The sequence below is a fragment of the Nerophis lumbriciformis genome, linkage group LG09, assembly GCF_033978685.3.
Source record: "Nerophis lumbriciformis linkage group LG09, RoL_Nlum_v2.1, whole genome shotgun sequence".
NCBI lineage: Eukaryota > Metazoa > Chordata > Actinopteri > Syngnathiformes > Syngnathidae > Nerophis > Nerophis lumbriciformis.
The window spans coordinates 43945245-43958196 of record NC_084556.2 but is presented as its reverse complement, the minus strand read 5'-3'; the positions used below and the strand labels follow the sequence as shown (position 1 = coordinate 43958196).

Here is a 12952-nt window from a genome sequence, read left to right as displayed (position 1 = left end):
AGGTTACACACAATGTTATACTTTGTACACACTATTTAGCACTTGTTATTTGAAACTTTAGTAGTAGCCTTAAAAAAAGATGAAATGCAAACGCAAAGGAAAAGAGAAAATACAACATGAGTATTTGACATGACATTTAAAATACAATAGAAGAATTCCCAGAGTACTGTAAGTACATGTTTGCAGAACTTACCATTAAAATGTCGGCCGTTATGGCCCAGTTGAGGAAGAGCAGCGTCTCTCCAATGAAGATACAGACCTAAAAAGAGAGGACAGCATTTAGCATTATGATTATTACACAGCAGTGATGGATTACTTTCCAGTGTGTGGCAAAGAGGACATGTACAGTAAAACTGTACATGCTACTTATAATGAAAGTGCTTTGGTTGCTGCGGTTGAAGAACATGTCATTAAGATTTGGCTCAATTGTGCACAATCACGCAGGTCTTTAGTTTGATTGTGATGGGGCGAGATTATATGCTTACATTTATTTATATATAAATATACATATGGCTGTACGATACTTTCCAGGGTGGAGAAGTAAACTTTGAATAGCTTGTTGTGGTTGGACATCTGCTACTACCATGTAGACTCGTTCTGGTTGGCAGTATTTCAATGCTGCTTGTTGACAAGGAAATTCCCCCTTGTTGCTGTGCCAGCACCACACAAGCAGCCAGGTATCAAACACGAGGACCCCAGACCATGTTGCCCTCTCACGAGTGACAAAAGCAATCTTTCATCACATTAGTTTGGTGTTGATGAGACAACAGCTGGCAGAGGTCAATCTTTATTACGACACACCTGTCAGCACCGTGGAACCTGAGCTTGTACGCGATGTCATGTCACCTGTTTGCTGTTCGATGGTCTATTTCTCACCTTTTCACACTTGTGGACTACATTGCTTACACCAGCGATGTCCAAAGGATATAATTTTCTGACCATAGCTCAGGTTGTATTGTCCCTTCGTATATTGTACAAAAAAATATTTTTTTATTCCTGAGACAGACAGACATATTATTATATATTTTTAGCAAGGCTTTCAACGTTAGCGCGATAATAACAAGTTAACCGACATTTCGTTTAACGAATGAATGTGCACACGTTCTGTTTCTGCTCAGGTGCAAGTTTTACCAACTTAACTACATTTGACACAACACAACAACAACAACAACGACATCGAATAACTATATGCATTAACTAGTGCTGCCAAACAATTACAATGTTACATTTAGATCAGATCTGGGCAAAAGGACATTCCCAAATAATTTTTTTATATCTTTAAGATCGAAGCTGTATTACGATGTGCAGTGATGCTTTCAAATTACCGTAAGTCTTGAACTATACAAAGTATTTCAATGGTTGGAATCTGCGCTTTTGCATGATATACTATAGTTACTATGGTCATCTAATTAGTTACTTAGTTACTAATTAGTTAATTAGTCACAGCAGCTCAGAGAAGGCACCAAGCAGTGTGGGTGGGGAGCGTTTCCAGAGAGTTTTTTCCAGAGCGGCCAGCCTGAAATGCGGGTGTCAGGGACAGACGCGGAAGGAGATTTTTACAACAAAGTTGTAAAGCTTAGTGATATATCAGATTGTAGGTGGGGTTTTTTTCGCGTTCATATTTCGCTGTGTTTGTTGCCTTTTTGTTGCGTTTCGCTTGATTGTAAAATATGTCGATCGAGAGGGGGTGTGACGTTCATATGTTGTCAGTAGGGCTGCAGCTAACGATTATTTTTCTATCGATTAATCTATAGATTATTTTTTCGATTAATCGGTTAATCTATAGATTGTTTTTTCGATTAATCTATAGATTATTTTTCCTTTTACCGATTATTTTTTTTATTTAAAATGAAGAGGAAAAAAAAAAAAGTAGGCCAGTTTTTTCAAAAGACATGGCTTTTATTTAAAAAAAAAAAAGTATGGCCACTCAGTCAACATTGACAACAACATGACAAAATATTCTGTAACAATGTAAACATTTAAAACTTTTAACATTTAACAAAATTAAAAGTAGCTTATTTGCTTTTTAATGTGCAAATATAAAAGTAAACATCCAATGCAAATCTTAATATTCTGGAATAGTATAAGCATTTAAAAAGTAAAAGTATTGCTTATTTTGCTTTAAAATGTGCAAAAATAAAGATAACCATCCAATACAAAAAAGTGCAAAACGGAAATATTCTGTAACAAGTGTAAACATTTCAACAAATGTAAAAGTATTGCTTATTTGCTAAAATGTGCAAAAATAAAGCTAAACATCCAATACAAAAAAGTGTACAGTGTAAACATTTCAACAAAAGTAAAAGTATTGCTTATTTTGCTTAATAACACAACAATGATAGTATGATTAAAGTGAAAGTTAATTGTTGGTTTGTACATAGTATATGTAACTGTTAATGTTGTAAAAGGTATTTGCACAACTAATTAACGTTAGCGTTTGTGACACGTCTTGTGCCGTGGGGTTCTTTCAGGACCGACAGACTGAACGCCAGACGGCTTTGCCAGGTTTACAATCTTTTAATTTTACACAAAGTCTTTTCTCTTCCAACTCTTTTCTCTTTTTTTCCTCGCTTTTCAGCTCCTCTTCCTCGCTCGCTCGTCGTCCCCTGTCTCTTGCGGCGTCGCTCCCGGCGCGCCCCGCCTCGCCGCTCGCTCGCCGCCGCCGCCTCTCCACAGCGTTAAAGAGGAGCGCGTCTTTGTAAACACTGAACAGGCACGCCAAACGCGCCTCTCAGAGCAAACGGTGCTTTAGTTTATGAATTTACAACGCAGATACAAATGACACATTCATGTTTTTGTGTAATAATGACAACGTATACGCACGCGGACGATTGACTTGTTGATGGTGATGGCAAGAACGCTGTCGGGGGTATTCTTTTCAAATGTTCGTTCATAGCCGTTGTGCTGCTATGATAGGCCATTTCCGCTCGACACAGTGTGCATACAACAACATTATTAGGCCGTTTATTGAAATATTCCGACACTTTTGACGACTTTTGGCGTGCTTTTTTCCCCTCGCTCGCATCGTCTGCTTTGCGCTCCGCCATGACAGTAGTGTGACGTAAATATGCGACGCGCCGACGCACAAAAACGGCGTCGACGTATTTACGTAACCGATGACGTCGACTACGTCGACGCGTCGTTTCAGCCTTAGTTGTCAGTATTCAGTGTTTTATTGTTCATAGTTAATATTGTAAATCCAGCATTCTTTATTTTCATGTACATTCTGGGAGTCTCATTCAGTAAAAAAAAATTAAATTCCATTCTGTTTTTTAAGGCGGTCTGTCATAACGTTTTTAGCATTCAGACATTGTTGTGAGGTTTTGTATTAGTATTCCTAAAAATAGATATACCGACCCCCAGACACATTTTTTTCTCTAAATTTGGCCCCCTGAAGCAAAATAATTGCCCAGGCTTGATTTAGATTAATCACAGGGGGAATGTTGTTCAAAGGTGACATGATCCGATTTTATGTTATCAGATTGGATCAATTCTTGAAAATGTGTTGCTCAAAAGGGAAAGAAGGATTCTGAAATCGGATAAGATCACGGAATCCAATCTTAGTTTTACCTGAATCAACATTCAGTTTGTGTTGTTCAAAATGTTTCAGTAGGATTTGGAAAACTTTGATCCAAAAAAATAGGATTAGCCTGATCCCAAGGATTTCAAGGTGGATTTCAGAAAGAAAATGTTTTAAAACTTGAACATTTGTCAAATAATGTTGTGTCATTTAGTGTATGTCCTTGTATTTATGTTAATAAATTAAGTAGAGATAGGCTACTAAATAAGCCTTTCAGTATAGTAAAGTCAAAATCAAATACATATGGTCTTGTGAAAACGATGAAACTGTTTAACAATCTCCCCAAATAGATTTCTATAACAAAAACAACTATATTAAATGTTTCTGTCATCACTCTATATTCATTTCAAAGAAACAATCATCAGCGGTGAAGCTGTCAAAATGCGGGTGTCTTCTCCTCAGGTGAGGAAGAACCCTGAATATTCTTTATTTTGGACATTTAGCCTTTTTATTTAAGACATTTTCAAAAAAAAAAAAAACACAATATATTTGTCAATACATATTTGTTTTGTATTTGTTGTGGCTCAGATGAGGGGTCATAAGAGAAATTATGAATGGAAGTGGATGCTTGTTTTGTTGGTGTTTTGTCTCAAAATAAACACTAACAGTGACCCCATGTTGGCTTTTGTATTTGTTCTTCTTTACATAACTGTAGCCCACATTGTGATAGGTTGGCCCATATAGTGCACTGGTAATGTGGATTAGGTGACCTTGAAAACTATGTAACTGGATCAGGTTGATCCACTCCAATGTTGCTTTGAAAAACCGGCATAAAAGTAAGGCAGATTACCTCATTGTGGGTCGCCAAAAATGTGATATTAGGAATTTTGAACCACATCAATGTTTTGAACAACTGGCCTAGGGTGACTGTGGATGAATTTTAATTAATCCCGGTTGCATATCTATCATTTTTTATGTAAAGTATCAATGGTGTTTGATTTAGCATGAGCATGGATATAATGTACACTAAACATTTGTGTTGAAACTCTTCATAGTAAAACATTTATCCACATTAAGTTTACTGCTTTAGTGTTAATAATGTGCTTTTTGTACAAATTATACATTCATGCATGTATACACTATCACTATTTGTATAAATTGTACAATTATACATTTACAGACTAATACTACTTTTATAAACTGTACATTTATGCATTTACACATTGATACCACTTGTATAACGACATTTTGTTCTTATCTGTGCTGTAAAGTTCAAATTTGAATGACAATAAAAAAAAGAAAAGAAAAAAAAAAGAAGTCTAAGTCTAATACTACTTGTATAAACTGTACCTTTATACAAGTACATGTTAATATGAGTTGTATAATTTGTACATTTATGCATGTACACACTTAATACTACAGGTATGAAGTGTACATTTATGCAAATTTATACTACTAATATAAACTGTTCATTCATACTTGTACAAACTAATACTACTTGTATAAACTGTACATTTTAACATGTACACACAAACATTACTTGTATAATCTGTAAATTTTTACATTTTCACACTAATACTACTTGTATAAACTGTACATTTATACATGTATACACTAACACTACTTGTAAAAAGTATACATTTAAATTTGTACATACTAACACTATTAGTATAAACTGTACATTTATACATGTACACACTAATACTACGGGTATGACGTGTACATTCATACTTGTACACACTAATACTACTTGTATAAACTGTACATTTATACATGTATACACTAACACTACTTGTAAAAAGAATACATTTAAATATGTACATACTAACACTACTCGTATAAACTGTACATTTTAACATGTACACACTAACACTATTTGTATAAACTGTAGATTTTCACATGTTTACACTAATACTACCTGTATAAAATGTACAATTTATACATGTATTTACAAATACTACTTGTATAAATTGTACATTTATGCATGTATACACATACCCTACTTGTAAAAAGTATACATTTAAATATGTACATACTAATACTACTCGTATAAAGTACATTTATTCATGTATAAACTAATACTACTTATTATTATTAGTGCATATGTGTACAAATGTACACGTATGCACTAATAATACTTGTATTACCTGTAAATGTATACATTTACACACTAATACTACTTGTATACACTGTGCATTTATATATTTATACACTAACACTACATGTATAAAGTGTACATTTATACATGAATTGACTAATACTACATGTATAAATTATACATTTATACAGGTCTTTTACCTGTACATTTGTACATGTGTACACTAATATTACTTGGAAAGTACACATTTATACATCCACACTCAAACACTACTTGTATACAGTGTAAAATCTGCATGTATACATTAACATTACTTGTATAAACGGTACATTTGTAGATGTACACACTAACACTACTTGTATAACCTGTTATTTGTTAATAATTCTGCATTCTAATGTATTACAGTAATTAAGCTACATTTTTAATCAAATTAATTTGATTAATCACATGGATTTTGACAACCCTGCTAATAAGGTCATACATACCGTATTTATCGGACTATAAGTCGCAGTTTTTTTCTTAGTTTGGCCGGGGGTGCGACTTATACTCAGGAGCGACTTATGTGTGAAATTATTAACACATTACCGTAAAATATCAAATAATATTATTTAGCTCTTTCACGTAAGAGACTAGACGTATAGATTTCATCGGATTTAGCGATTAGGAGTGACAGAATGTTTGGTAAACGTATAGCATGTTCTATATGTTATAGTTATTTGAATGACTCTTACCATAATATGTTACGTTAACATACCAGGCACGTTGTCAGTTGGTTATTTATGCGTCATATAACGTACACTTATTCAGCCTGTTGTTCACTATTCTTTATTTATTTTAAATTGCCTTTCAAATGTCTATTCTTGGTGTTGGGTTATATCAAATAAATTTCCCCAAAAAATGCGACTTACACTCCAGTGCGACTTACTGTATATATGTTTTTTTCCTTCTTTATTATGCATTTTCGACAGGTGTGACTTATGCTCCGGTGCGACTTATACTCCGAAAAATATGGTACATATTTTATTAGGAAAGCTAATAATGAGATGCGTATAAGCTCCACCCAGGTAATTAGCTAATTAGCTTAGCTAACTATTAAAAAGCGTATTGATTGGTAGATAAATTGGTAGCTGTGATCGTTAGAGGATAAAACATGCAGGTGAGAACATGTGACTCTTACATAAGCTCCTATGATGCTCTTCTTTGCCACGACGAAGATGAGGCAGATGAAAATGGCTGACCCCAGCATGCTGATGGCACAGACCAGCGGGTCGGCTCGCTCCGTCTTCTGGCGGCACAGACGTGTGGTGACGGCCCCGATGAGCACGCCTAACAGGCCCGTGATGCAGGTGATGGCCCCGAAGATAAGACTGAGGAAGAGTATGCCATACTTATATTATATTTGGTTTCAACTGTATTTACAAGCAATATTGGATTGGACATTACATGTTATGATATGTAAGAAAATGTAGGAATATGATTTCTTTCACCTCTCCGTGCTGCTGCAGATCTCTTTCGTGCTGCACGGCTCTGAAGTCTTCTGCACCACCTGAGCTCTGGCCAGGTAGATTGGAATCCACATCCCAAATGCACCCGTGGCAAATGATACGGCCGCAGACGCCAGCGAGGAGAACACATAACTCCGACTACGGAGGAAACAAATATTGCATCTGATGAAATATATGCTGGAGATGGTATCTATCGATAGTATCCATACCAAGGTGAGTAGTAATATTAGATCGATACCAGGTTGATGAGACCGATACTTGTGTTACAGATTTTTTTTGTAATGTCCTGCATAAAATTCATACTGTTCACTTCGGCACACTTGGCCCCTCCCACTCCCTGCCCTGCCAGCAAGAACGAGGATTCAGCAGTGACAGATTATATTTTTGCCCCAATTATTGTTACATCATTTAGTTCGGGAGTCAGCCCTAGTAGCTCTCTGAACCATTTTTAAAAAAAGGTTGAAAATGGAAAAAGATCGGGAGAAAATACAAACAAATGCAACAATTTGTTTACATGTAAAATCTTCCACTCCTTCTTTGTCTCATTTTGTCCACCAAAACTTTCATGCTGTGCGTGAATGCACAGAGTATGCTAATCAGGCATATTTGGTCAGAGCATGACTGCAAGCTAATCAGGCTAACATGCTATTTAGGCTAGCTGTATGTACATATTGCAACACTATGCCTCATTTGTAGGTATACTTGAGCTCATTTAATATCATTTACTTTTATTTATTTACCTCTGTGTATACCTCTTCTGCATGTCTCATGACACATTATCTGTATGTAATATTGGCTGCATTTCATTGTTTGTGTGCCATATTGTTCCAGACTACAGCAAACATTACCTAGCTGGCCAAATATTGTAATGAATCTATTAAAAGAAGACAGCCTTTCAACTTGGACACACACATCTATACTTTTGGTCATTAAAATCCAGTAATTTCCAGGAGTTATCTCACCTTCTGAGTAGCCTCTGATTTACTAATAGTTTCTAATGTTGTAAAAATGAGTAGAACAAATGTTACATTTCAACATTTCTGTCAACGAAGATTTGCTTTAGCCATCGACACATAGTTATTTTGATAGTAGGCTGATATAGCTAATATAGACACTTAAGTCATGTGTTGCCTTCATTTATAAGACTTATATAAGATTTTAAAGTAATTTTGATAGTAGGCTATTATAGCTAATATAGACACTTATGTCATGTGTTGCCTTTATTATAAGACTTATATACGGCTTTTCATTTTTTGCGGCTCCAGACAGATTTTTTTTTTTTTTTTTTGGTCCAATATGGCTCTTTCAACGTTTTGGGTTGCCAAACCCCTGATTTAGTTATTCTGGACTAGTGGCTTTTTCCTAAGCAGTTGCGTTTAGTCAGCCGCAATAAGTGAGTGAATTATATTTATATAGCGCTTTTCTCTAGTGACTCAAAGCGCTTTTACATTGTGAAACCCAATATCTAAGTTACATTTAAACCAGTGTGGGTGACACTGGGAGAAGGTGGGTAAAGTGTCTTGCCCAAGGACACAACGGCAGTGACTAGGATGGCGGAAGCGGGAATCGAACCTGGAACCCTCAAGTTGCTGGCACGGCCACTCTACCAACCGAGCTATGCCGCCCCTAAGCGAATTATTCTATTATTTTCATAATGTTCTATATTGTATTTAACTTTTTTTTTTCTCCTGTGTTTTATCCTAATCATAACTAACTAACTACAGGCAAATTCATCAAATTATTTGACAGTGACTTTTTAACTAAAAATAATTTGCATGGACGATACTGTATTAACTTGTTATAGGATCAATACCAACATTCTCAATATCGCATAGCCTGAGTACATTTCTTGCTATTCATGGTGATTGCTGGTCATGGTAATCTATCCCAGCTTTAAATAACATTATCAACAAACCTGTTGTTGTGTTTTTGCTGCTCAAGACGAGTTTTTGTTTTTTTTCCAAAGTGACATCGCCAACTACTGGCCTGGCATGCAAATGGCACCCTTTTGCATTCATGATAATATAAGCATAATCTCTGCTTTGACTAACCACGTGAAGTCTAAAAGTAGTTTTGATGATGACTGCTAAGCAAAGTCAAGCATGAGCTGACAGTTTTATGTGAGAGTCAAAAATAAGTGCTATTAAAATAACACGCTATTAAAAAGTTCTTCCAGACGTGTTGAATGTACAAGCTTGTTTTGCCAATGCTCATACGAAGAATATGGCGCCTCACTTAGAATAACCCCGGCGGGGGTACTTTATGTGGTCGCAAAGCTATTTTTAGAAACATGGCTGCCATAGTTCTTATGATAACAAAACTGTCACTCATTCAAAATGTTCAGCGTGTGATTAACAAAAGTTTTTCTGTGTCTGCTGGCGACGTTTAACATTTTAAACTCACTTGGAGAAGTTAAATACGCTAGAACATATAGGGCCGTCAATCCATCACAACTGGGCTGTTCAGTTTGTCTTAGAAGACGTTTGTCCAGACTTCATCTCTTCATGCACAAAGATGTAGATTGGTCAGATCTAGTCTAATTGCTGTTGTCTAGACATTGTTGGGGCATCGGCAACAGCATTTGGACTAAATTTTACCAGCTAAGTGCCCTGAGACTACGATAGCCTGACATCAATACCCACAGATGTGCTAGAATGTAAATATATACATGTTAAAACTTACACGTCTACAAAACATCTGCTTGTCTGTCAAACACAAACAAGTGTAATCACTCTATGGATGTTATATTTCCACACATACTTTTTAGCAAGCGCCTTCATGTCACACAGCCATGACGTGCGCGCCTTGATGCGTCCTCCCATCTGGTCGGCACTTCCTCTCTTTGGCTCGGGAACAAAGAGCAGGATCAGAGTTCCTGCAGTCATGCCCAAAACTGGAGACACCTATTGGAAAAAAAATTACAGTTTTGTAAAAATCCAAAAAGTTAACACAAGTAATTTAGCAGTAGTGTAAGTTAGCAGTAGTATACGTTAACATTAGTAAAAGTAACCATTAGAGTAAGTTAGCGTGATCTGGAAAGTATTCACTGCCCTCTCCTTTTCCACATTTTGATATGTTGTAGCCTTATTCCAAAATGGAATAAATGGAATAAGGCTATAACAACAATACAATACCCCATAATAACAATGTGAAATACATTTTTTTCGAATGTATTAAAAAAATGTATAAATAAGAAAACATATGTAAATAAGTATTCACAGCCTTTGCCATGAAGCTCAAAAGTGAGCTCAGGGGCATCCTGTTTCAACTGATCATCCTTGAGATGTTCCTACAGCTTAATTGGGGTCCACATGTGGTCAATACAGTTGGTTGGACATGATCTGAAAAGACACACACCTGTCTATATATAAGGTTCCACACTGGCAGAGCACAAACCAAGCATAAAGTCGAAACAATTGTCTGAAGACCTCTGAGACAGGATTGTCACAGGATTGGTCAATGCACAAATCTGGGGAAAGGTATAGAAAATCAGGATATAGGAAAAGATGAATGCAGCAATGTAAAGAGACATCCTGGATGAAAACCTGCTCCAGAGGATGGCAATGACCCTAAGCGCTAGATATCAAAGGAATGACTTCCAGAACAACTCTGTAAATGTCCTTAAGTGGCCCAGTCTGAGCCCAGACTTGAATCCCATTGAACATCTCCGGAGATATCTAAAAATGGCTGTTCACTACCTATCCAACGTGATGGATCTTGAGAGGTGCTGCAAAGAGGAATGGGCGAAGCTGCCCACAGACACAGTAGGTGTGCCAACCTTGTGGCATCGTATTCAAAAATACTTGAGGCTGTAATTGCTGCCAAAGGTTCATCAGCAAAGTATTGAGCAAAGGCTGTGAATACTTGTGGACATGTTATTTATTTCCATCAAGAAGACCCAGATGAGGTGGTTTGGGCATTTGGTCAGAATGCCCCCCCGAACACCACCCTGGGAAGGTGTATAGAGTGCGTCCGTCCGGGTAGGAGACCACGGGGAAGACCCAGGACATGGTGGAGAGACTATGTCTCCCAGCTGGCCTGGGAACGCTTCAGGATCTGGACGAAGTAGCTGGGTCTGCTACCCCAGCGACCCGACTTCGAATAAGCGGAAGCAAATGGATGGATGGATTGATGGTTATTTCTTTATTTTTAATAAATTTCAAAAAGCTCCAAAAAACATTATCACATTGTCATTATGGGGTAATGTGTCTAGAATTTTGAGGACAAAAATGAATTTATTACAATTTGGAATAAACCATAACGCTGTGAATACTTTCCGGATGCATTGTAAGTTAGCATTAGTATACGTTAGCATCAGTATATTCATCATTAGTATACGTTAGCATTACCATTTGTTAGCATAAGTATAATTTATAATTAGTACACATTAGCATGAGTATATTCATCATTAGTATAAAGTAGCATTAGCATATGTTAGCATAAGTATAATTTATTATTAGTATAAGCTCGCATTACTATAACTCAGCATGAGTATACTTTATCATTAGTATAAGTTAGCATTAGTATATGTTCGCATAAGTATAATTTATCATTAGTATGAGTTAGTATTAGTTAGCGTGTGTATAATTTATCATTGTATAAGTTAGCATTAGTGTAAGTTAGCACAGGGGTCTGCATCATTTTGCCACCTCTTCTAGTAAAGAAAAATTGTATAACGCTGAAAAACGTAACATAGCCTATAAACTTTTAAAAGTTTTCTTTTTTTTTTTTTTTTGACAGAAAAAGCCATTAAATTAAACTCTTTTTGCTTTTCTCTGTTCTTTTTTTGGCAAGTATTCATGGTTGGCTTACTCAAGGGGTTTCACACTCAAGAAGCCGAACTGAACACACAGGCTTCCCTTTTACTTGCCCTTTTGCCGCTTTAGGACTCAGCCTGTGTGCATTCACTGCCTGAGTCCCCAGACAGTTGGAAAAGATAGAACTATTTTTGAAAATGCAAACTTTTCTCACTCTTGGGTTGAAAAAAAATCTGAGGGAGCCACAACAAGGAGGCATAAGAACCACATAAGACGCCAAAGCAAACCCCTGTGTTAGCATGGGTATAATTAATCATGAGCATAAAATGATAATGTACCATTGGTAAAAGTTAGCAATTGTATCATTTATAATAGTATACATTAGCATGGGTAAAAGTCAGCATTAGTCTAAGTTAGCCTGAGTATAAGTTAGCATTAGTATAGTTTTCTGGGTATAAGTTAGCATTCGCATAAGTTAGCACGAGTATAAGTTGGCATGGGAATAAGTTAGCATTAGCATAGGTTATTAGCATAGTATAATTTAGCACAATTATAAGTTAACACTAGGCATGTCAAGTCAAGTCAAACTTTATAATTTTATAAATTTATAGCGCATTAAAACAACCAAAAGGCTTCACAAGGCACATAAGACAGTGACTAATACAACAAACAGTGATAAATAACAGCAAATGTTAGTTAAAATTAGTTAAAGTTGAGTTAAAACTGTTAAAACGAGATAAAACCAAGGTGCTATTTGCAGAACGCTTGTGAAAAAAAGATGTGATTTCAGCAAGGTTTTAAAATGATCAAGTGTTTGTGCAGCCATACTGTGCAGGGGCAGATTGGGGGCAGCCACAGAAAAGACTCTGTCCCCTCTAGTACTGAGTATCTTGAGTGTGTGACAGACAAAAGTAGTTTGTTTGCAGACCTCAATGCTCTACCTGGGGAGTGAGGCCAGTCCATTTAAACATTTCAAAACAAAGAGCAGCATACCCGTGGAATTGTACTTTACCTCTATATAGAAGCTATTATTATATATATCTGATTTATGACACCTAAAGAATTTTAAAAA

General features: G+C 36.2%; 1 protein-coding gene across 1 annotated transcript in view; it reads right to left on the bottom strand.

Annotated features, from left to right (window-relative positions):
* spns2 (SPNS lysolipid transporter 2, sphingosine-1-phosphate) overlaps nucleotides 1-12952 on the bottom strand; it is a 135343-nt gene that overhangs the window by 32026 nt on the left and 90365 nt on the right. The window contains exons 6-9 of the mRNA XM_061963116.1: nucleotides 9884-10026; nucleotides 7106-7261; nucleotides 6796-6985; nucleotides 194-259 (exon numbers count right to left, since the gene is read on the bottom strand). Of these exons, the coding sequence (XP_061819100.1) occupies nucleotides 194-259; nucleotides 6796-6985; nucleotides 7106-7261; nucleotides 9884-10026 (555 nt within the window). The remainder of the gene's footprint in view (nucleotides 1-193; nucleotides 260-6795; nucleotides 6986-7105; nucleotides 7262-9883; nucleotides 10027-12952) is intronic.